The sequence below is a fragment of the Wyeomyia smithii genome, chromosome 3 (genome assembly GCF_029784165.1).
Source record: "Wyeomyia smithii strain HCP4-BCI-WySm-NY-G18 chromosome 3, ASM2978416v1, whole genome shotgun sequence".
Taxonomy (NCBI): domain Eukaryota; kingdom Metazoa; phylum Arthropoda; class Insecta; order Diptera; family Culicidae; genus Wyeomyia; species Wyeomyia smithii.
The window spans coordinates 130,625,800-130,652,303 of record NC_073696.1 but is presented as its reverse complement, the minus strand read 5'-3'; the positions used below and the strand labels follow the sequence as shown (position 1 = coordinate 130,652,303).

The 26,504-nt window shown below is 37.5% G+C and overlaps 2 protein-coding genes across 8 annotated transcripts in view; one reads left to right on the top strand and one right to left on the bottom strand.

Moving 5' to 3' along the window:
- LOC129733288 (uncharacterized) overlaps positions 1 to 26,504 on the bottom strand; it is a 73,507-nt gene that overhangs the window by 17,135 nt on the left and 29,868 nt on the right. The window contains exons 1-2 of one of the 2 annotated variants that reach the window (XM_055695055.1): positions 1,581 to 1,721; positions 1,441 to 1,524 (exon numbers count right to left, since the gene is read on the bottom strand). The exons of the other annotated variant lie outside the window; for it this stretch is intronic. Of the exons in view, the coding sequence (XP_055551030.1) occupies positions 1,441 to 1,524; positions 1,581 to 1,670 (174 nt within the window). The 5' untranslated portion in view covers positions 1,671 to 1,721. Of the gene's footprint in view, positions 1 to 1,440; positions 1,525 to 1,580; positions 1,722 to 26,504 lie in introns of those variants that run through there. 2 annotated transcript variants of the gene reach the window in all.
- The window catches only part of LOC129733279 (protein Wnt-2), a 117,529-nt gene continuing 108,331 nt past the window's right edge, over positions 17,307 to 26,504 (top strand). For 2 of the 6 annotated variants that reach the window (XM_055695041.1, XM_055695038.1), the window contains exon 1: positions 17,307 to 17,552. The gene's annotated coding sequence lies outside the window, so the exon portion shown is untranslated. Of the gene's footprint in view, positions 17,707 to 17,949; positions 18,152 to 26,504 lie in introns of all 6 variants that reach the window. The other 4 variants (XM_055695039.1, XM_055695040.1, XM_055695043.1 and 1 more) reach the window with 4 other exon arrangements.

The window sequence follows — 26,504 nt, the reverse complement described above, 5'->3', positions numbered from 1 at the left end:
GGCCCCTTACGTATACAATAATTACACAGCAGAGCTACTTGCGGTGCTTTTTACAGTTTGTTTCTTGAGCATGGCAGAAGAGGAAACGAGGTTGAAATAAAAAAATAGACTGCGTTGCTCGTGCCGGTCGAGTTTACTTATGTTGAATTCGTTTTCGCGGTTTAGATACTCGAGGACTACACTTTTGCACGGTAGGTTTTTTTTCACTTTTCGGGCTACTCGCCAGAGTACACTGTGGTGTACTTCTGCGTATTCTTTTTGGAGTGACTCACCCCTCTTGTTTCTCTCAGATGTGGGGTGAGCTGAAAGAGTGTTTGTCTCTCTGTAAGTGGTTGAGACACTTTGGAGTGCAGAAAGAAGCAATGTGGTGAAAGCATTGCTACACGCAGGCACGTACTGGAAGGGAAGTGCGCGGAGAATTTGTTTCCGCTCTTTCCACATACTGAGGAGAATGATGCGTGCATGTTGATGACCAGTTCAATCCACTTGGTTTCGACCTTTATTCCGATAAGCCATTTTCAAAAAGTTCCGAGCCACAATGTTGATATCATCGGCAAAGCCAAACAGTTAAACCTACTATTGAATATCGTGTGACTCGTATTCATTCCCGCTCTTCAAATCACACCTTCCAATGCATACAATAGGCACGATAGACCTTTGCTTAAACCTCTTCGGGTTTCAAAGGAGCTCGAAAATCCCCCCGAAACTCGAACTACACACATCACTCGATCCATCGTCGCTTTGACGCGGCTGGCGTTAGTATGTCCGGAATTATGTAGTCCTGTAGAATTTATAATAGCTGGTATGCCAATTTGAAATAGATAAATGAATGATGTGAGGGGGAACGTTGTATTTGCGGCATTTCTGTATAACCTACCGAACCACGAATATTTGATCCATGGTGGCGCGAGCACTCCCGCCTGATAGTGCCCCACGAACTACTTCGCAAATAGTGATTACATTCGAGGCGGCGTTCAGCAGAGTGATTGTCGGTTGGAATTGCAGCACTCCAGCTTGTGTTTGGAACACACAATACCTTTCATCCACTCCTCTGGTACTCGTTCTTCTTTCCAAGTCTTGGTAATGACCCAGTGCAAGACTGTAGCCAAAATTCATCAAATTTTTTTTTTGTCGTAAAAACAGTGGTCGGTGAAAAACGGATTTTTATGAATACAGTGTTCCAATAACACCAGAATTTAAAAATAAAATACATGAGTTTTTTTTCTATAAAACCTCTTATCTGAGTACATGTGCTTTAAGCGGGTTTAAATAGTTGTGCCCTGTGAATAGGTTGTTCTAACATTATTTACAGGTGTTTAACGATTAACCATGTACCTTATCTGGTTTTATATGTCATATGTCTGTTTTCTATGCCAAAATTTCTATCGATGTAAGATCAATATATAGCACCCAAACTGATGGAATATTATTATAACTTACATGAATATTATCTGAAAGTGGTTGCGGTTTCTCCATATCTGCATCTGCGAAATCCTGGTTATGTTTGATGAATTTTTGTCGGAACTGAATAATCGAGATTAGTTAAATTCTTTTCGTGAGTTCGCATACCAATATTCAACCTTTCTCATATAAAGTAAACACAGCATTAAGAAGTATTTTAAATAATAGAGCCTGTTTCCTTGTTGATATACTCCAAATATTGCATTCATGATTCACAGCTGGAAACGAAAAACTTTTCACTGAAATATTCGCGGAACACTTTTCTATAGCAATGAATGTGTGAAATTAACACCTGTTGGGTACTTGAACCGAGTTTTAAAGCTTTCGAAATTAGATAAGATAAACTGTTCTTTCGCACATACTCGGTTTACATAACGTGAAAGATTGCTTAAAATAATCAGTTGAAGAGTAAAGATCAGATAACTCATGTAAGGTGTAAGCAGAATCATTCAACTCGTCCAATCGATTGCTGATAATAAATATGCTAATAATGATATATTTTTGTTTCGAAACACACATCCGACGAAGATTTTCTATATTTCTTTTTGTTTTAAACACTAAACCTTCCGATAAGGGATTATTTTCAATTAACTTCCGATAATGGATAACTAGGATTTGTTTGTGTTATACAGAATGTACAAGAACAAGTGTGTTGTTCAATGCTAAACCACTAGAAAATTTGAAGATATTTTTTTGATTTTTCAATTATTGAAAACAATATATTCCAAATTGATACTTGAAAAACTGACAATAATATAATTATTATTATTGTAACTAAAATTGTGATCGTCTTTGAAACATGTAATGTATCATAATTTCATATTCGAACCAAATGGTTATCGAAATCTAAGCGCATAATCGAACGAGAACTGAGTACTCTTCACTGCTTTTGTTGTCGAAATGCTAGTACAACAAATAAGATGGCTAGAAGGAAATGTCGAATCATCTGTTGTTGGCGTCTTCTACGGAATTTTGTACAATATCTTATTTCAAGAGCCTATTTTCAGTGATGGAAACGAAACGAATATGATGCAATCGTCGTTTATTCATCATATGTGCACTTCACGAAGTGTACAGGCCGGGACTAAACTCGAATCCTCTCAACCCATAATGAAATGATGATAGGGTGCATAGGTTTCTGGGAGAAAACAAACACATGACTAGACTACATCAGCTCTGAGAAGCGATTCGATCGTTGCGTTTGTCTTTCCATAGGCCGGTAGTTACGGGAAGAAAGGATAGCAACAGGAGAAAATCATGTCGCCTGAACAGCAGCAGAGGTGTGGTGCGGTGAGAGGGAATGTGTGGGGGAAGGAATTACTTCGGCAGCGGTTGAGTTTAAGCGAGAGTAGGAGAGCATACACTGTCATTTTCTTTCTTTTTCTGACAAAAAATCATATTCATGAGTCAAAAGAATAAGGATATAACAAGTTCTGATCGCTCTCTGTAACAGAGACGAATAACTTCATATACCGAGTTGTGCACATTGAGAACCACGTATTGTGGTGTACACTAATGAATAGAAATATGTCGTAAAGAGGAAAGCAAAAAGAGTGCACCAGCACCGATACTTTGTTTTTCGCATACTGACGACGATGTAAACGCATCCTAGGCATGTTTTATATGTATTCATTAATCGCTAGAGGTGATTTTTTTCCTTCGCTGCCTATTTTACAGAAAAATCGACACCACGGAAACCATAGACATACATTTTCTTTTAATAGACAAATCAAAAAGTTAGAGAACCGCGAAAAAAAAAATAACAAAACATACAAAAAACACAATAGCAGAATTATCCCAAACATATAGATGAGCTCATTTTTAGTGTTTGTAGTCAAATCTGGGAAAAAATCTGACATACGTAATTATCGTGGAATTGCTATTATTACTTGTTTTACCAAATTTTTCGAGGCAATTGTTCACGAAAAATTATTTTTTCAAATCAATTATCGAATAACAGGCAAGCAACGCGGCTTTTTCAAAGGCCGCTTTGTTTGCCTGTTTTTCAATTATTTTCAGGAGCTTCGTAGGAGGATTTTAGGAGCTTCGCAGTCGCAATATTATAGATTCTTTTGACAAGCGAATCTTAGTGTCTTGGCAGTCTCAGGTCATTTAATACCAAGGAACTTGATTGTGCTTTTATTCTCAGGCTTCTTCACAAGTAAAGTGACCAGACTCCCGAATTTCGCAGGACAGTCCGGCGTTTTAACAAAATATCCCGCGTAGAAAAACGTCCCGTGAAATGTCTCGCGTTCATCTGAAGTGTAATGCGCGCCTTTGCAAAGCTCCGCGGTTTTAAAAAAAATTAACCACCAGATGTCTCATATTTTCACCAAATGTCCTAAAAATGCATGAAACATGTTATCCTGGTAAAATGACTGGCTTGCTGAACAGCTGGATAACGCGTATCATCGTATCTGCTTTCAGAAGTATTAAAATCCCGCAAATTCGAGGTCTTAGCGCTGCAGGAGGTGTGCTGGAAGGGCTTAATGGTACGTACGCTCCGGGATGGCCATGCCATCTACCAGAGCTACGGCAACACGCATGAACTGGGGACAGCTTTCATAGTGACGGGCGAGATGCGGAAACGGGTGATTGGGTGGTGGCCAATTAGCCCTCGAATGTGTAGGTTGAGAATCAAGGGCCGTTTCTTCAATATCAGCATCATAAACGTTAACAGCCCTAAGTAATTTTCCTTGAAAGACCTCTAATTTGTCGCAGAAAGATCTTCAATTGGTTAAACGGCTTGAAAGCTAAAAATTTTTTAAAATAAAATATGTTGAATTATGACGATTCTTGCACCACCCTTATTCAAAAAGGACTACCCTTAGAACCAATGAAAAAAGGCAATTCTAAAATTTTTCGATGAAGAACAAGTGTGGGAACCACCTCAATATTCATCTTAGCACCTATATTTTTCTCGTCGCTTTTATTTCGCTCTTCTCATCGCTCTTTACTTTCGACTACTTGACTGAATCAAGTGGTAAAGTAAAACTAGTTTCACTAAAAAAAAGTAAAATTTTACAGTAAATTGAACAAATAAGAGCAATGAGATGAATATAGGTGTTGAGAATAATATAAGAGCGGTTCTCCTATCAAAATTTTAAGCAAGATTGAAGCAAACAAAAATCTGATCATGCGAAAGGTCTAACGGCATTTTAGGTGCGTTAATTGCTATTTTCAGTATTTTTTGACATCAGTAATGAGTTCGCCGCCCCAAAATTGTAATAATATGTAATTTCCGATCATATAAAAAAGACTTTGAAAATACTCGCGGCATTTCTGGAGCTCGTGATAACTTACTGCAAATAGAATCTTGATAGGTTAAAATGCTGCCTACAAATCATCATCATCATTTTTACTGCAGCACCAGCTGTCAGTCGAACAGTCATTTTAATTGCCCATGAAGACTAAATTTCTGCAAACTTGAGCTTTTATATGTGACTACTGAGAGTTAAATTTCCGGTATGCGTGGCGTGTGCACTAGAGTGAATAACACACCAACAACATTTATTTATTTTATTTTGTTATTTTGTCATTTTTCAGTAAATTGGCAAATTTTTCGTACAGTAGCGCAAACGCGATTAAAGACAATGGCAATAATGACCAAAACAAAAGTGACAGCTACCTCTGGTATTACGCACACCATTGCAACTGATCGGAAAGTGTTTTTTTTTTCAGCTGCAAAGCGTAGTCCGGGACGGGATAGTCCTGCCGTAAAAACGAGTTCGACATAAATTTCTGCAAACTTGAGCTTTGTGACTACTGAGATTTAAATTTTCGGTAGGCGTGGCGTGTGCACTAGAGTGAATAACACACCAACATCAACAATAAACCGTTTACAAAGTCAGATCGGCTGAATGCTCAAGTGTGAGCTGTGCTGGGGAAAAAGGTACTGATTGGTTGCTCGGCATGATTCGATAATCCATACTTTTAACCAATTTAACCAACTATTAACCAATTCGATAAGCTCAACCGTAATAGAATGTTTGATCTGTTGACACTAAAACTTCGATAAAAGTGTTCAAACCTTGACCATTTTTCCCATGGTTGAATAACTACATATTTTCAAATTCAGGCGCCTAACTTCCAGATAGACGTTAGTCCAATGCAAAAAAACCAAAACACAACTCATCCTTCGCCTAGCACTACATGTGTCTACATGTGTGATCCATTCGTTGTTTTGATTTCGTCTCGATTAGACGCAAATTGTTTATCTCCGTTTGATTCGCAAAATAACAATACACGAGTTATCGTACGGGTTTTTTTTGTCGATTAGTTCTTTAGTTCTTGTGCTGTGCGATAACAATAGCCTGTTGTATATCGGCAGAAACATCTGCACACTAATAGGGGCAGGCTACCCCACCAGTGATTCGATACGCAGCTGATATATCAGCAAGAATAATTCTCCCGCACCGCTGTTACCCCGCTAGCAGCACAGACCATCATACGATCGAGTGAGTGGAAGTCAACTACAAGTGGCATCTACAAGGTCGCGTGTAAGATACGGCCACTGTGTCACAACACGAAGCTGGATCGTCATTGTTCGTTCTGCGGAGACACTCTTCCAGATTGATCCTACTAGCAGCCGTGAGGTCGTGACTTAGACGTTCGGTGAAGTATTACCTTTAGAATTTTTACTATTATTATCAATATTATTACTATGTTATAATATTATTATTAATATTATTATTGATATTATTATTATTATTGTTATTATTATTATTATTATTATTATTATTATTATTATTATTATTATTATTATTATTATTATTATTACTATGATTATTATTATTATTATTACTATTGTTATTAGTATTTGTATTACTGTCTTTTTTTTATTTGATCCATTGTAGATTGAAAAATTGTTTTTAAAATTTAATATCAACTACTTGATCCCCCCCATATTCGAATATTTGTCGTTTGTGTGCGGTAGAGCGTAACGCTCCCGCAAAATGGACGACATGCAGGTGCAACTTTTCCTGGATGTGAAAAAACAAACGGGGAAGAAATTGAAATTTCTCCCATCAGCTCACCCCTACCTTCCCCTGTGCCCTCCCTTTTGCCAAGTCCTGTACCAAGAGTACCGGAAGTACGGGTAAATGCTTACCCAGATGCCGCTGGCGGTCCCTACGTTGTTTTTTTCCGGCCCATAAAGAAGCCATTGAATATTATTCAAATTGGCAAAGACCTGGCAAAACATTTTTCGGCCGTAACCGAGATTACGAAGGTGAGGCCGAACAAACTGCGAGTTGTCGTGAGCAGCTTGAAGCAAGCAAACGAAATTGCTGGCTACGAGCTCTTCACGAGAGAGTATCGCGTGTACATCCCTGCCAAGGATGTAGAAATCGACGGTGTGGTTACCGAGGGGAATCTCACTGTCGATGACATTTTGCGTCATGGAGTTGGCTGTTTTAAAAACCCCTTGATGCAAAGTGTAAAGATACTGGATTGCAAGCAATTGCATTCAGTATCCATCGAAAAAGGGAAGAAGAAATTCCTCCCTTCGGACTCCTTCCGAGTAACATTCGCCGGATCCGCGCTGCCGAACTACGTCCGCTTGGACAGGGTTCGTCTACCTGTACGCCTGTTCGTACCGCGGGTCATGCAAACTGTAAGCAGTTAGGTCACACAGCCACCTACTGCTGCAACAAGGCACGCTGTAGCAAGTGCGGAGGCAATCATGCTGAGACCGCTTGCAGTGGGGATACTGAAAAGTGTCTTTATTGCGAGGGAACTCGGCATGACCTTCCGGCATTTCCCGCGTACAAACAGCGCGAGGAAAAAATTAAGCGTTCCCTTAAGGAACGATCAAAGCGCTCTTTTGCAGAAATGCTTAAGATGGCCGAGCCACCCTCGACAGGAAACATCTTTTCCTTCTTGCCAACTGATGAGGGTACATCTGACGATCCCGTCGAAGGGTGTTCATATGCCTTGCCAGAGGGATCTAGGAAGAGGAGAATGCTCAACTCCCCTAATCTTTCTCGCAAAGGTCGTAAGATAACCCCTAGCGGAATGAGCAATAAGACAACACAAAAAGGAAGCGGTGAAGGAAAACCGAAGCAAGTACCCCCCGGTTTTAATTTAAAATCAAACCAGGAGTACCCACCGCTTCCTGGGGCGCCAAAAACCCCTAGTGCACCCATTTCTCGATCAGAAGACATAAAAGAAACAGGGTTCATAAAATTCTCTGATATTGTGGACTGGATATTTAAAACATTCAACATACCAGATCCCCTTCAAAACATTCTTCTTGCCCTTCTCCCTACAGTTAAAACCTTTTTGAAGCAACTCACAGCAACTTGGCCCCTCATTTCAGCTATCATATCTTTCGATGACTAATACGTCGAAAAAGGTTAGGAATTTTTTTTCACTGTGTTACAGTGGAACTGCAAAAGTATCATCCCCAAATTCGATTTATTTTCTCATTTGATAAACACATACAATTGTGATGCGTTCGCGCTCTGTGAAACTTTTCTCAATTCAAATGACCAACTTAATTTCCACGATTTTAACATCATTCGTCGAGATCGAGACTCACACGGTGGATGGGTACTTTTAGGGATCAAAAAGTGCTATTCTTTTTTCAGAATCGACCTCCCCTCGATCTCGAATATTGAAGTTGTAGCCATTCAAACGAATATGAATGGAAAAGACATTTGCCTTGTTTCATTATATATTCCCCCATCCGCGCGGATTGAACAGAAGCAACTCCTTGATATAGCAGAATTGCTTCCCGCACCTTTTTTGATTTTGGGAGATTTTAACTCTCACTGTTCGCTATGGGGGTCGCTGTACGACGACAACCGATCTTCTTTAATCTGTAACTTGATCGACGACTTCAATATGACACTTTTGCATACTGGGGAAGTGACACGTGTACCTAATCCTCCAGCACGTGAAAGCGTGCTTGACCTATCCCTCTGCTTGACATCACTAGCGTTAGATTGCCAGTGGAAAGTAATCAACGATCCCCACGGAAGTGATCACCTACCAATCGTTAACTCAATTGCTAATGGGTCAACTCCCCCGAACCCACTCAATATTTCCTACGACCTTACACGTAATATTGATTGGAAGCGTTATGAGTCTATTATAGCGGAATCCATCGAGACTCCCGAGGAACTTCCTCCGGAGGAAGAATACGCGTTCTTAGCTGGCTTGATAATCGACGCCGCGACTCAAGCTCAGACGAAACCGATACCCGGGGTAACGATTAGACAGCGCCCTCCCAACAAATGGTGGGACAAAGAGTGCTCTGAGCTGTACGCGCGAAGGTCCGCGGCGTATAAAGACTACCGGGAGTACGGCACAGTCAACCTGCTTCGGAAGTACGAGGCACTGGGCAGGCAGATGAAGAGCTTAGTAAAGGCGAAAAAACGCGGGTACTGGCGGCGGTTTGTAAACGCGTTGTCGAGGGAAACAGCGATGAGCACTCTTTGGGATACCGCCAGGCGCATGCGGAATCGTAATGTTTCGAATGAGAGTGAGGAGTATTCAGACCGCTGGATATTCGATTTCGCCGAAAAGGTCTGCCCGGATTCTGTACCGGAACAGCAAACCTTTCGCGACGCGTTTTTAGCAACTACGGAAGAGCCTCCATTTTCGATGACGAAATTTGCAATGGCTCTCCTCTCGTGCAACAATAAAGCGCCAGGATTGGATAGAATCAAGTTCAACCTGTTGAAGAATCTACCCGATTCTGCAAAAAGACGCGTGTTGAGTTTATTCAACAAGTTTCTTGAGCTAAACATTGTTCCACACGACTGGAGGGAGGTGAAAGTTATTGCTATTAGAAAACCCGGGAAACCTGCCTCTGATCACAATTCTTATAGGCCGATTGCGATGCTCTCTTGCCTCCGGAAATTAATGGAGAAAATGATCCTCTTACGGCTAGACAAATGGGTTGAAACAAACAATTTACTGTCAGACAAACAATTTACTGTCAGACACCGCCTAGCGTTGCTTTCTACTGAAATTCAACTCGCCTTTGCTCGGAAAGAGCAAATGGCCTCTGCATTCTTGGATATTAAGGGGGCTTTTGACTCTGTCTCTGTTGAAGTTTTAACCGAGAAACTTCATTCGCAGGGATTTTCACCAAATTTGAATAATTTTTTGCTCAATTTGTTGTCAGAAAAGCATATGTATTTCTCGCATGGTGATTCGACAACTTCCCGGATTAGTTACATGGGTCTTCCCCAGGGCTCATGTTTAAGCCCTCTCTTATATAATTTTTATGTTAATGACATCGATGAATGTCTTGCAAATTCATGCACGCTAAAGCAACTTGCAGACGATAGCGTTGTATCCATTACTGGCAGCGAGGCTAATGATCTGCAAGGACCATTTTAAGATACCTTGGACAATTAGTCTGAATGGGCTCTTGGGCTGGGTATCGAATTCTCCCCGGAGAAAACTGAGTTGGTTGTTTTTTCTAGGAAGCATAACCCAGCTCAGCTGGAGCTCCTACTAACGGGTGAAACGATCACTCAGGTTTTAGTCGCTAAACATCTCGGGGTCTGGTTCGACTCTAAATGTACCTGGGCTTGTCATATTAGGTATCTGACACGAAAATGCCAACAGAGGATTAATTTTCTTCGTACGATTACCGGAACCTGGTGGGGTGCTCACCCAGGAGACCTTCTAAGGTTATACCAAACAACAATACTGTCAGTTCTTGAATACGGTTGTTTCTGCTTTCGCTCCGCTGCGAACACGCATATTTTTAAACTAGAAAGAATATAATATCGTTGTTTGCGTATACCCTTGGGTTGCTTGCAGTCGACCCATACGATGAGTCTTGAAGTGCTAGCACGTATTCTTCCGTTGAAACATCGTTTTTGGAATCTTTCTTACCGGTTGCTAATTCGATGTACGGTCATGAACACATTAGTAATTGAAAATTTCGAGAGGTTGGTCGACCTTCAATCTCAATCCAGATTTATGACTTTATATTTTGACTACATGGCTCAAGATATTAACCCTTCTTCATACGTTCCCTTCAATGTCGCACCTACAATCCGCCAATCCTACGCCAATCAATCCGCCTCCTACAAACTCGATGCTCCTGCTTCCGTGTACGTCGCAGAACTTTTCAGTACGTCGCTGCTATTCAGTACTCTCTTGGGGTCATCGAAACCCTGCCTATAGGCCACTACTTCATCTTCACAGATAGTCTCAGTGCCATTGAGGCTCTGCGATCGAAGAAGTCGGTAAAGCACTCCCCGTGTTTCCTGGGGAAAATACGACGGTTTTAAAGTGCTTTAACAGATAAAAATTATCAGGTTACCTTAGCGTGGGTACCTTCTCATTGTTCCATTCCGGGCAATGAGAAGGCTGACTCTTTAGCTAAGGTGGGTGCGATTGATGGCGATAATTATGATAGACCAATTGCTTACGATGAATTTTATAGTATTTTGCGTCAGAGAACACTCAACAGTTGGCAATTATCATGGAATTCAGATGAACTGGGACGGTGGCTACATTCCATTTTTTCCAAAAGTATCGACGAAAGCATGGTTCAAGGGGTTGGATGTAGGTCGGGACTTCATTCGCGTGATGTCCAGACTTATGTCCAATCACTATACGTTAAACACGCATCTCTTTCGTATAGGGCTTGTAGACAGTAATCACTGCGTTTGTGGCGATGGCTACCAAGACATCGAGCATGTTTGGTCGTGTGCCGAATTCTGTGATGTTAGGTCCGAGCTCATTGATTCCCTCCGGGCCCGAGGGAAACAACCGAACGTTCCCGTTAGAGACATTCTGGAAAGCGGTGATCTCCAGTACATGACACAACTGTACTGTTATTTGAAAAATGCTGACATTAAAATCTAGAATTCTTTTGTCTATTTGCTAGAATACCCGTATACGACGCTGGAGACACGAACACGAAGAGCCTACATCTATGTTTGAAAAACAAAATGAACACCAGTTGAAACACAAATAGATATATCTTAATTAGTTTTAAGCAAGAATTGTATCTCCCCTCCTCTCACCTTTAATCCCCACTAGCTCGTAGTCGGCCGCGAGAAATAAAAAAAGTGCCTCCCTCCTTTTCCTGCTAATCTAGAACTAATAAAAAGTGTACTTGGCTCAGTTAAACATAAAATTGTATCGTACCGTGTCAAATAAGCCATATTAAATCACATGTGTGATCAGTTGTTAGTTTATGTTGCTTGTATAATTCGTATATTTCCAAAAAGTTTTAATAGTCACTGGCCCTAAATCTTGTGAACTGTCAGGAGACAGTTCGCAAAGAGTAAAGAAGCAGAAGTAGAAAGGTTTTAATACTTTTGCCCCGTGCGTACTTTTTCCTGTCACTACCTACTTAGAATTTAGAAAAAAATCCATAAGTCACTTGCATCATCAAATCATGAATCTCTCACAAACGTTAACATACACTGGAACAGTAAACTAAGTACATTATTTTGTCTTCAATTTTTCTGTGTAAATGTGTCTAGGTGTAAATTTCAAAAATTCAAAATTTTAATTTTTGTTTTGTTTTTCATAGATTGATAAGGGCATGCTCTGAGAATATACTCCCGAGGTTTCATGACTCAACTTTCAGTATTATGGAAAATATGATGTTACTTTTGGTCGATTTTTCGTTTTTTATCACTAAACAGTCTTTTCATGTATTTCTTTGGAAAACCTTTGAAAATAACATTGTTTGTTTCGAAAAACTTCAAAAACTATTCCAAAGCTAGTTCGTCCCATCGATGATTTTTTTATAAATATTTGTCCCACAAGCTTGTTTCTATTCTAATTCATCCCATTAACCATTAATTACCATATTCACAATTTAAGAAGTGCTACAGAGCACTTAAGACTTCTCCTTACAATGTTTGGCTACATTACGGATTTCAGGAATTCGGTACCGAAAATCACCTTGCTTGATCATTTAAATGCGATTCGTAAACCTTGTGAGCTGGTTTGTCATCTGAACGCATTATTTTTCTGAGAATAAGAAGATGAACGCACGAGATTCATGCGAATTGAAAGTTGAAACAGTTCTCTTGTGTGTAGACAAAATGATGAAAGCTTAACATCGTTCAAATATGATAGGAATGGGCAATCCAAAAGGAAAGATTCCTTTTTATTGGTAAGTTATCGAATACTTATTCGAATAACTAAACTTCCACCTCGATCATCGCCACTTGAGTATAAGAACAACAAGATTACCGTGACTATTTTACCGAAAAATTATCGCCAGATCGTGGTCCCTGTGGTTAGCGAGGTCGGTCGGCTAGCTCTTCCACACGGTTGTGATGTCGGGTTCAATTCCCGATCAAGTTGAGGATCTTTTCGAGCTGGAAATATTCTCTACTCAGCACTGGGGCACGGTGTATCGTTGTATTTATCCTACAACATGTAACTTGTGCCAAAAACAATATCGATAACGAATTCTCTCAACTAATCTAGTTAGGTGAGATCGCTATCAGCCCTCCAGGCTAGCGTGCGATATTGTTTTGTTGTGTTTCCAGAACAACCTTTGTGTTGGTAAACATCGAATGCACATGGTGGGATTGATACGCGTAGAAATTATTTACTGATTGTCAAATGACACGGCATTATTGTCCCAGTGGATATTTCTATGGAAGAGAGAACAATTTTCTCATCGTCAGTTAGCTAATTAGGCAAAATACGACGCATATTCCCCAGAACCCCACTCTATTATATTAAAACCCGTCGAGTACACCGAGAATCCACGTTGGACCCTTCAACGCCTGGAAAGGACGTGTTGGTGCAGAATCCTGGTGAAACTGGAAGGATGATGGAACGAGAAGGTGGACAGTGTGCTGAAAGTGGAAACGAGGCCCAGGAGAAGAAAAAAAGTTGAAAAGGTTAGCTAGATATAAGAAAGTGGGAGGTAGAAAAATGGAAATAAAAATTATAAACGTATAGTGACTCTGACAAGCATTTTCCTGTAACTCGCAAAATTTCCCTCAAGCAATCCGACCCTGAGGTAGTTAATCAGGGAATCCTTATAGCGCTCGCTGCTAAGGCTGTCGATACTTACAACACATAAAGTGCATACTAATCATATTTTCTTAAAAGTTTATCGATCAATAATAAGAGAAGTTGGAATTATCATCTGACCCCCACACGAATTCGTCAGGACCGAGAACCCGAGGCCTTCCGTGACATCGTGGCTCAGTGACACACACCATATGGCTACTTGAACACCAACGGACAAAAACATAGAACCACTGATCAGAAACAACATGTTTTTTTTTTTTATTCTCGCTTATTTTCCGTCGGTCTATTTCCGCCACTGTTGTGGCCAATTACCGACGCCCAGGGAGGCGACTCCACACCCAGGTCCCTAACTCACGACCCGTAAATTAACGGACCGGCGCCAACGGCTTTACTTCCTCATGCGATGGAAGGCGTGATCCCAGAGATTTTTCGCCTCAGAAAATCTCCCGGTGTCGGCTAGGATTGAATCTAGACCAGTTGGGTTGGTTGTGAGTGGATCACGCCACCTCGCAACCATCGACACCTATGTCGGCGGTGGGATTCGAACCCAGGCGTCGAGCGTGGTTGGCGGAGACGTTACCAACCACACTAGGCCCCCGCTGAGAAACAACATGTTAACATGATTTAATTAGATTTAATTTTAGCTCGTAGTCGGCAGCGAGGATAAAAAATTTGCTCTTAGTTTATAAGATACTTTATAAAGTAAGACACTAGAAATAATTGGCTCTGTAAAACATTAATATGTATTGTGCCGTGTCAAATACATGCTAATTGATTAAAAAAAAAAATAAGAGAAGTTACAACAAAATACAATGTGCACCTGCACCTTGGAAAATTCTTGTTCGTTGTAAAATTTTTAAACTCGATTAAATCGAGCCTATTCTCGTAAATAACCCTGTGCTTTACAAAACAGTTCAAAACTTTACAATCGATACTCTGAAGGTTTGTAATGTTGTTCCGAATTGCAACATGTCTTGTCTTGGTAAAGGGAGGAATTCCAGATTGCATCACGACAATAGGAACGTGATTGACAACTACGTTCTAAAAGCTACTCTCAGAGTTAAGAGTCAGAGTTAACTCGAAACAGAGAATGAAAGAAGAGTTTAGGGAGTTTAAGCCATTAAGGTATTCTACAAAAATATAAGTTTTCGAGATAAGAGAGTTGTACAATTACACCCCAGGTGAGACGCACTGCAAGTTGTGATATTTTTTGTTCTACTTTTCTGACTAATACAAAATTTAGAGAGAATATAACGTAACAAAAACCAGAATTCAAACAAGGGGACGGGGAAGCAAGCTTTAGTAAACTATACAAGTGAAATTTAGGTTGGTATTAAAAAAAAACAAATATTTATATTAGTTGGTCAGTTGGTCTCGAGGTACGATGCTGGCCCAGCAAGCCGAACCTAAATTAATACGAAGCCTAATAAAAACCTAAATTAATCCACCTAGCGGTGAGACCCAGCCTTCCTCATTCGAACTTATTATTTGTTGAAATAGATTCACACCAACACTTAAAAAATACACCTTGATAAATCAAAGAAATAGTTATCGGTTTCCGTTATACTCTACTAAATTTTTTGGAAATAAATATTGAAATTCAGTCCGCAAATATATATTTCGACTGTGACTTACAGTCTTCCTCAGTGCTTATGTGGACCAGTCCACATAAGCACTGAGGAAGACTGTATTTTTGTTATTTTATTAAAACATTGATTTGTGTTGTGCCGTGTCAAATAAATGTTGTGTGAACAAAAAAAAGCATGTAAAAAGTCGTATGCATAAACAAATAAAATAAATAAAATGTTTTCTTGAAAAACCTCGCAAACGATTATGCTGTTTTCTAAGAGCATTTATGATTGTATTTACATCAAAAATAGTATGGATATTCATGTCGAGCTCGTAAACAAATACCCAGCCGTAAAAATACTTACCTCCATTGACGAGTAATGGAAGATACACAGTTTACGGCTGGGTATTCGTATTCGAGCTCGATGTGAAGACCTCTAGTATGAGTATTAATGTCGAGCTCGTAAACAAATACCCAGCCGTAAAAATACTCACCTCCATTGACGAGTAATGGAAGATACACAGTTTACGGCAGGGTATTCATATACGAGCTCGATGTGAAGACCCCTAGTTTTTTAACAGTCAAATTATATAAATACGAATTTGAAATATGTACAAAATTTAGTTTTAAAAAAATTCCAAAATAATGTTTGTTCTATTTTGTGGCAGGTTTTTAATGTTTTTTCAATTAACTGCTCCTCATAGCAAGTTCATCCCAAACCCAATTTTTCACCAGCATTGAGTTTCTAAGCGGAAATGGTAGCTAGTTTCGCTGGAGTTCGCCAAATATCTTCTAAAAGACTAGCTGAAATAAAAATCTTTGAAAAACTGGAGAATCAGAACTGTGTACCACTTATTTTATCCTCGATTTGTTTATTCAAATAACTACTAATAACTAGTAATGTTAGTAAGATTGTACAGTGAAACTTTCAATCAATATCGCACGCTTAGCCTTGGGGCTAATAGCGGTCTCGATCAACTAGATTAGTTGAGAGAATTCGTTATCGATATTGTTTTTTTGGCACATTTTGCATGTGTAGGATAAGTACAACGATACACCGTGCCCCAGTGCTGAGTCGAGAAAATTTCCAGCTCGAAAAGATCCTCGACTCGATCGGAAATGGAACCCGATATCACAACCGTGTGGAAGAGCTAGCCGATCGACATCGCTAACCACAGAGCCACGGGGACCACACAGTGAAACTTATTTTCTATTGCTACAAGAAATTGAAACAGTTTCTATTATACATATGAGAATTTATGATTGATTCTTTCGCTAAAAACGTTCCATTCATTTTTTTTAGATAACACCAGATTTCGACTTTTTATGATATTCTAAGACATTTGGTGTCAACAATTATTTCATTTGAAAAGCAGGCCTGATAAAAGTAGTCAGCTGGTCAGCGGATCAAAAAAGTAAGTTTAGTGACTTTTTTGTTAAAAAATTAACTGCTGAAGAAAAATGTAACTTTTAATGGATCAACTTGCAGTTCTGCACTTCCAACTTCTCCATCATTTGTAATTGCATCATACACAATACTTTGAAAAATCTTGGTAACAAAATCCCGATTAAAGAAAAAAATTCCCGACTTTTTCACGCATTTTTCCCGATGTAATTTAATTCCCGACTTTTTCCCGCATTTCCCGTTTTTTCGATTGAGTGGCCACCCTGATAACCTCGAAACTAAAAATCCGATTGCAATTAAATTCAATAGGGTCTTATGGGGCAACTAGAACTTTCATTTGCAATTAGTTTCATTAAAATCGGTTCAGCCATCTCTGAGAAAATTGAGTGATATTGGGAGACCGTTATATACATACACACACATACAGAAAATGCTCAGCTCGTCGAACTAAGTTGATTGATATACGAGATTCGACCCTTTGGAGCACTTTTATACCTTTGGTTTTTTCAATGATTGCTATACCTTTCTAGGAGAAAGGCAAAAAGCAGAAGGTTTTTTTAAACAGAGCTTTAAGTTCTAAATTAACGTAAAGAACCAAAGGAGGGCCGTAGACGATGATCTTTCTTGGTTAAACATATACCTATTCCAATATCAGCTTAATTATTGTTGTATTGTATTTAGTATAAATTATGTATTTAACACACAAAACGGACTAATCTAGAAAAAAATTCATTTTTACCACTGTTAGATACATCGATCCCACAGTGCCATCGGATGTTGCATTGCAAGAATGTATCGTATATATTGAAGATAGAGACATTTTCAGTTCGAATCTTATGCTTGGTTCCAGCTATTTTCCAGGTCTCAGTTTACCTTCGTCAATCAAGCCGGTAGGATAGAAATCCGTACGCTTTGCAGACTCGAATGCCATCGCGGTTCGTGCGAAGCGCGCATCTCAATCGGACCTCGTGGTGATCTTTCCATTCTTAGTTGTTTCTTCGTTGGGAAGTCGCGATTGGTCGGAGGGTGAATCGTGTGTGTATACTTGATGATGGTGCGCTGCGCGGTTCGTTACTATCATCACGCCGTCAGGCATCATTGACTTCTATCATCACAGTTTATCCGAAGAGTCAGGTAGTGCGCGCTCCCTATAAATCTTTATCCATGAAGATTACCGTTTGTAGAAGATCCGAGGACGACACCAGAATAGTGATTTTTTTTCTTTTCCTTTTAACTGAATTCAGCCTCCGAGATAAGTTTTTATACGTTGAAAGGCAATGTGGAAGCGGTGTTTAACTATTTTAAATTCGTTTTTATTTTTTGTTGAATTTGTTATATTATCTCTAACATAACTATCTCGGAAGAAGAGTCGAAAAAGAAAAATGAGGAGAATTAGCGTTCAAATGAACCTAATTTTGAATAGCAGCCTGTGACTCACAATGAAACTGAGTAGTGGAATAAGTTTATGTATTGAGCGCAAATTGAGAAAAGTTTAGTTGATGTCTTATTAGTGATAATTATGTTTGCGCAGGAATCCAATCGCAAGTGGTGTTAGAAGAGAGGAATGATGTTTAATCAATTAATTATGGTGTAGCAACGGTTGATCTATAATTTTGCGAGAAAAGAGTATCGAGCATAATAATTCGTTCTACGTTCAGTTCAAATAATAATACGATAACCCATTTGAAAGTGATCTGGAAGTGATGGAGAAAGATCAAACTAAGTATACAGTTGTGAGAACAAAATGATAATTACATATATAAAGTAGGAACATCTTTGCAACTGGCAGTTTACAGCGTGAAAAGGGTTTTCGTTTTAGATTGATTCCTGAGCGCTATCTGTTCAACGAATTGGAGCCGTAATTACCGTAGAATACAGCAGTTAATTTTTTGTTATATGTCTGGGATAAAGTATGATGCTAATAAATTTGAATTATTGTATGGCTGTTGATTTTTCACGATTCTTGCAAATAATGCTTCTATAACAATTGCCTATGTTTTTGAAATAATAAAAATCGTTTGCAGTTTTCATAATTACATTTATGCAAAACACGTAATGAAATTTCGCACGATATTTTTGAATGGTACAGTCCCTCTACAATTATGGGTCAGTCAACGTGTTGTCTGAATGTTCAAAAATAGATATAAAATCGGAAAAATTATCATCTACGAATGTTTTACTATCTATCTCTGTGTTCTAATGTGTACTTTCGATCAGCAATTAGTTTCACTGCAGTTGATGCGTTTGAATCGGCTGGGAAAAAAATTTCACTTACATAGCAAGAGACACAATTATGGGTCACTTTTGGCATTTGAAATCATCTAGTCTATAAAATCGTCAAAAAACATAACGCAAGTTATTTTATTGTTGTAAAAGCTTGATAACGAGTTATTTGATTCAGTCTTGCTGCATTATCATTTAAAAGTAATGAAAATTGCCACAATATAGACTGAACCACAATTGTGTACTGCAAAATGTAACATTACTACAATTATAGGTCACTTCACTTATTGTACCGAGCAGAATTATAGTTTTTGGTGACATTTTCAACTTTAAATCATTTTAATCGTATAAATGAGGTTACAAGTGAGTTACAAAAAATACCACTTCTAATAAAAATTATTCTGTTTCGTGAGAATAGACGTATTTGTGTAAAAGTGACCCATAATTGTAGCTGACCCATGACTGTGGAGGCACTGTATTCAAGAAATATTTATTTTCGTTGTGACAAACAAATCGTTAATTCAAACAATAAAAATAAGCACAGTACATAAAAATTGTTAACCTTGTTCGAAACATTAACAAAATTTCTGGTAAATTTATTATATAAAACGTGATTGGATGATATAACCTAACTTATATTACGTAACGAGTTGTAACAATTAGTTACGTTATAACGAGGAATCCCTGTGTTGTAAAATTTCGTATTAACATTCTGATGTTTGTTTTTATGGACACTCATTGACAGAACAAAATCATTTTCTTTCGAGCTCGTTAATAAAGCTTAAGGTTTTGTGCATTACCATACCCTACTCAATAATAAAACAAAGCGTTCTCGGTTATGTCCACTTAGTGATAATCTAGTCTTGCGAAGGTACAAGACTCATAACAGTCAGGGTTAAACAGAATACTCATTCCTGACTCTCCTTTTTTACGCTATTCAAATACTAGTTTGGTTGCTATAGAAATCAATTTCAATCCACCTTCGTTACGCCGTTTCTTACTGTTAAAACTTATACGTTACGGTTAGTGGAAGTTCATAAAGAACAAAGTATAATTTCATGTTAAGTCAATAAGGTAATATTAAGGAGTTATATACCTTTTTAGTTTTCAAAAAACCGAAAATATTTTTATTGCATTATCTTTAAGTACAACTTCTTGAGAACATTCTCACAAATTTTCATAAAGATCTAACCAGCAACAGGGAGAGAGTAAGAGCGATTTGAAGCGCGCCTCGTTACGACCGCATAAGCTAAATCTGAAACTTTATACGCGTTTATCTCGGAATGGTGTTTCCGAAAAATGACTTTGCCGTGTTTACGATTGCGATCAAACTACTGAACTGATTTTCATCATCTTTTTTTTAAATATTCGTTATAAAATTCGTTGAACGATCGTTTTTCGATACACGAAGTTTAACTTTGCCGAAACAAAAATTTTAGTGCAATTTTAAGCGCTTAAAACATGCATTTTTTTTCGAGAAAAAGGTTCCCGTTTGCACTGAAAACAAAATACTTGATGATCGTTTAGATACCCGGAACATTTATAAACTAATAAAATGAAATGAGTTTGTTGATTTCAGTTGATCTGCTGGGTCTCTATCGTAAACACCGCAAACCTCTGCAAAAAAACAGCGTTTAAGGGAAACGGCCGTTTTTCCACAAATAATTGGTATTTCCTTTGAACAAGCATGTTTTTTGTTGTTGATTAACAGAACTTTCAGAAAACTACTACTTTTATGCAATAAAAATGTGCTACCTTTTCGCTCTTTTTTCTCGAGCAAAAAGGTATATAACTCCTTAAACTTTTTCTAATAAAACTATTTAAAATTGCATTACCATTATTGCGCAAGCAGTTATTTTCACATATATTGTAGTTCAAACAATATCCTGGCGCCTTTCAACGAAGAGGATAGATGAGGCCGTGTTTTGATTTGATTCTTGATGAAATATTTAAATGAACAGACGCCGCAGAAACCTGAAACATGCATACGATCTTCTAATTGTCATCTTTTGTTGAACGTTGTTTGTTTTGATGAACGAACATGTGATTCGTTCCAAAATAATAGTCATAGTAGAATCAGTTATATTTCAACCGGTTACGTTTAAAATGTAATTTTTCAAATCAATAAAATATTAGTTTTTGTTTGTAAAGACCGAGCCAAGCGCCAAACACATTGTTTTGAGTAATGAGCATTTGAAGTTTGACCACCCATAAATTAATCGTGTTTGAACTTATCGTTAATTCAATGCAAATATGTAATGAACAGGGCTTAATCAATGTCCTTTTATCATAAATACACGAAAAATAGCAATAATTGCTAAAATATTTGGTTTTTATTTTTGACACCTACGCACTCAGTTCACTCTGGTCGAACAAAAATTTTAAAAATTGGTCTTCAGTTCGGTCTGGTCAAACGTATTTTCTACAACATATCAACTTGCCTACTAAACAAGCTAGTCAAACGTAATACATAGATATCAACGCTGCTTTATCTCTTAGTCCAATCTGTATAAGTGTTAAGATAGTGAAAAAAAAATTACATGAAGTTTATCAGACAACAATCACCATAAACGACAGAGATTTCAATAATATTTTTGCAAACAAAATTACAGAAAATGAAAAACAGCGAGAAATGACAGCATATAAATAGCTCCAATAGAAAAAATTATATCGTGCGAATCTAACATTTAAAAACGTGCTGGGTTTATTGAAAGTAATGCTTCTTTTCATAAGCACTGTAAAACCCCTAAGGCAGATATCAGAAAAAAAAACAACCAAATGGCCAGCTCAAGTTTCATCTTGCAATACAGCCATAATCTTAATGACGATAATTTTGATGATGATTGTTAATTTGGTACAAATGGAGCTCTGACAGGTATAATTACCGAGCTACGATTTTTTTGTTACTAACATGCATGAGTAGGGTTGGTTTTGTGATGAGTGACGCTGTGAACATTTTCAGGTTCGTCGCTTGTGAAACGATGCCAAAGGACAAGTTGTTCGAATATCACTACCGGTTTCTTGAGCTGAGCTCCTTTGGCAGGTGTTTTGAATAAGATTGGTTGATCGTGGCAAGTTTATTGTCATACAAATTCAATTCATTTGCTGACGATTGGTTGATGGATTGTTAAAACAAGCTCTATAAATATTTTGACGCTCTTAAAATCATTGGCACCACGTAGAGCAAATGATTCAGAGCAGCGATAAATTTTACTAATTTATATACCTCGAACACGTTTTTGTCCAGATGATCAAAACAAACTACATTATTATCCGATAGTTTTGTGCGTGTCTGGATTTTGGTTTAGGTTGATTAATTTCTGCATAAAGCTGTGTTAGATGAGTAAGATATGAACTACATATTCCAACATTTTGCTTTTCTCCTAGAAAGGTATAACATTTCTTACTAAATAAGCCTAAAAGGATTTCTACGGTTTATAAGTAATGTTAACGCCAACGAAAATTCTCCGAAAATTATAATAAAACATGAATGTATTTTTTCTTCAGTGTAATTCAGTTGTAGCGTTCATAATTAACATACACGCTGAAAAACCAAGCACTGAGTTGTTGAAAAATAGTGATAGCATATATAATCGCGCAGTGCAAAAATAAGCGATGCTATAAATTACCCTCTCAAATTGTATAGTGTACAATAACATCGCTGAATCGATGTTCGTGCTTTTACAATCCGAGGGTATGCTGCTCTCAGTCACAAATGTAGGAAGGCATCTTTTCCACATACAGTATGTGAACACACAGGTTGTACGTTCATGACATGATTGTTGTGTTCTTGCGGAATAATTGTAAACTGCGCTGTCACATGAACAACAACAGTGCTTGTTAGTAACTGGGCATGTAACCGGTAATAGTGACTTTTTCAATACACCATGATCAATTGTCAGACATGAAACTTATAGATAATTTAAATATTATGTTGAAAAATTAACGCAAAAAAATGCCCACGGAAAAATTATCTTAAACATTTTATTTAAGTTGTATCAAACTTGAAAAACATCTTTAAAACGAGCTTCGATGAATTTTCCCAGACAAAAGTCAACAGATTCGTTCGTGTCTCAGCTGGTTTAAGATGTTTCCTTGCTAGTTGATGAGTAAGCAGATTTGCTTTCCAAAAGCTCAAGAATATATTCACATGCATAAGACTGCTGCAGAAAACCTGCAGAAGAAAACCACTGCCGAAGACGTTCGATACCCTACATGAAAATGCAAAATGTGCGGCAAAAGAACCGTGTCGAATATTCTATTAGTGTTAACCAACCGTCATGCTTGTAAACAGCGAACAAGTTTCACGATAATAGGTGATGTAATCTTCAATGTGAGACAAAATGGAATTGTTTTCTTACAGAATACCAATATTTTCAGCAGTTATTTTTATTGCCGCATTTCCGTTCATCTTGTATCGTAGGATTTTTTTCCTCATTCTGCTAGTGGTCTAATAATATGGAGACATCTAGATTTTATCGGAGTTAAATAAAAAAAGGCAACATACTTTCAAACAAAGTTAGTATAAGCGTCAAACTGTCAGCTTCCACCCGATAATTACCCTTCAACACCTTTGTCGCGGTGATTTATTATGTTCGACATGGTCGTTCAGAGAATGCTCTGACAAACTAGCAATGCAGTTACCCATTTATCTTTTTATGATGGTTAAGGTGGCTGAATCGTTCGATCAAAATGTGAAGAGCTATCATCACAAATTACGTGCATTCTTGAATCAGCGTGAGTGATTGATGTCAGGCTGCAGATTGAATGTCCAACAGCTATAAGATATGTTCGTATGTCGTATCATGCAAAAATTATCATGCCTACGATATACATCGTACATCGAACACCATGGAGAAAAGTTATCGGCAAAATAACTAGAAAAAAATTGTTAGGGAATTAGAACTACGTTGCCCATTGATGGGAACTTTTGTAATTATGTTATAATCAATATACTATTATATAATTTTTTAAATCCGAAAAAAAGAATATTAAGAAAAAAATACTATTTTTTTAAAAAGGGTATCAATCGTCTTCGTTCCGTTAATGGTTTTCTTCGGCAGGTTTTCTGCAGCATGCTTACACAAAAACCTGCCAAAGATGTTCAACACTCCATATAATATAATTCTAGTGATCATAAACAAAATTGTGGTTTGAAACGAACCAAACGTTTTTTTATTTATTTATTTCGTCAATCATATATGTAGACTGGTTACAATAATTTCTAAACTACACACGAACATAAAACAAATCAATTTTGTGTCCTCAGCCTCAAGGACTTGAAATACTGTTTCAGTTTATACCGGGACATCGTAAAGTCAATGGCTTCGCAGTGTTGATTATAAGAATTCGTCATACTATTTATAGGTAAATTTTTTGCGTATTCCGTACGATGATGGTTAAGAGCAAATAAACTACGGTGTCGAAGTTGTCGAATGGGTGCATAAAAGTTCAATTTAGAAAGTAGTACTGCTGAGTCAACGTTCTGCGAAACGATATCGTTTACAAATGAAGCCATCGCGTACTCTCGCCGTTCTTTCAATGTTTGAATGTCAATCAACATGCAGCGTGCTTCATATGACGGAAGACGATGTGCGGTCCAACCTAGCTTACGAAGAGCATATAGTAGAAATTGCTTTTGTACTGATTCTATTCTTTCTTCATGTACGCCAGGACGAGGAGACCACACAATGCTACAGTATTCCAGCATTGACCTCACATAGGCAATATACAAAGTTTTGATAGTGTACAGGTCTTAAAAATTGTAGCAGAAGCGTTTGATAAACCCTAACATGTTGTTTGCCTTGTGTATGATAGTGTTATAGTGGTCGATGAAATTAAGTTTAGAATCTAAGATTATTCCTAAATCCCTCACTTTATCACATTTCTTCACATTCTGATCCCCTAATGCAATTACAATTTTGGGCGTTGTTAATTTTCTGCTAAAGGATATTACATTGCATTTTTTTACATTTACTTCAAGTAGGCTTTTCTTACACCAGATGTAAAATGTGTGGATTTCATTCTGAAATACATTGATGTCTTCTTGATTTTTTATTTCTAAAAACAGCTTCATGTCGTCGGCATATATTAGAACTTTAATATCTTTGAGGATGAAAGAAATGTCGTTTACGTATAAAATAAAAAGAAGTGGTCATAAGTGGGAGCCTTGGGGAACACCTGAAGTAACTTGAATGGGATTTGACTTTTTTCCATTAAATTTTATTATTTGTTGCCTGTTTGTTAAATATGATTCAAGCCACTTCAGGAGACCAGACTCAATTCCAATTTTTTGCAGTTTAAAAAGAAGCATTGGTATGTCAATACGATCAAATGCTTTGCTAAAGTCTGTATAAAGAGCTGCAACATGGTTCCCATTATCCATTGCATTCAATGAGTAATCTACGAATTCAAGTAAATTTGTGGATGTAGAGCGGCCTTTGAAGAAGCCGTGTTGTTTGTCAGTTATTCGATTTTTGACTTGAGCAAATATCTTTTCATTGACAAATGCCTCAAAGAGTTTAGGAATGCAAGAGATAATAGCGATTCCACGATAATTACGTATGTCAGATTAACGCCCAGATTTGAAAATAGGCACTAAAAATGAGCTTTTCCATATATTTGGGAAGACTCCAGTTTTCAAAGGAGATGTAAGTTCCTTCGAAAGATTTTTCATGAATGCTGGAGGAATTCCGTCAGGTCCAGGTCCTTTGGAAGGGTCTAAATTTCTCAGACCCTGCAAAACATCCTGTACCTGAAGTTGGTTGACACTAACGTTTCTTGGATATTCTTTAATTAGGGTAAGGAAAGCTTACCCGGGCAGGAGAAAATATCATTATAATATCACAACCAGATATTGGAAATACACCTCATTTTGATCTTAATAAGGTTTACATAGTTGGTAAAATAACAAAAAATAATACCAAAATATTGTTCCTCCAAGACTATATGAATAACAAAGCTTGATATTTCAATAACAAACCAAGAATTTGCATTAAAAATCACGAAAATGACCGATATAGATATTTTCAACTTATTGAACACAGAATGCATAACTGATATACCATAAATAATCAATAACGAATAATTTTCACCTAAAAACTTACTTTTAATGAGATATTTTAAATCAACTCAAATATCTCATTAAAGGCATAGCGAGATATGATATCAAAATTTTATGATACTTTCAAATGCATGTTTGAAACGTGAATATCTTTCGATTAACACGATAAGTCCTCATAGCTAAATATGTTATTGAAGAGGTATGATTTTGTTATGCTCTCCTGCCCGGGTAAGCAGAGGCGCCTATCAATATCGACAATTTCAATGACGAGAACGAAAACTCTGGTTAACTAGCTGTCCTACGAATATATAAAATACCGTTCAACACAAAAAAATCTTTGAATAAACATCCATCGAAAAAAATCAACCAAAATTGCAGCCATTTAGGCGCCACTTCGGGTGTTGAATTAAATCTTCTGCAAAACAGATTAAGACTGCTTGAAATAGGTTCAGGGTGATTGGAATAGTGTCCCTTGATCGGGAACATTATTTGAATATTGTTAAAGTTTGCTAAATCAGTTTAAAAACTTAAAAAGAAGTATTGGCAGAGAAAAGGATAGTAAACAAATCGATATGCTTATGTTTGTATTTCACCTTACGTATATCGAGTATTTCGTCTCAACGCACCGGTAGCTCCATAAGCTACATAAAATAGATCCTCTACCCTATGAATTTTACAAGTATTTTTATATTATAGATATATAAATAATATATAGATACTTTAATATAACTTTATATATTAAAATACTTTATAATTTATAATAGGTAGGGAAAAAACAATAAAAAAAGAACGAAACGAAT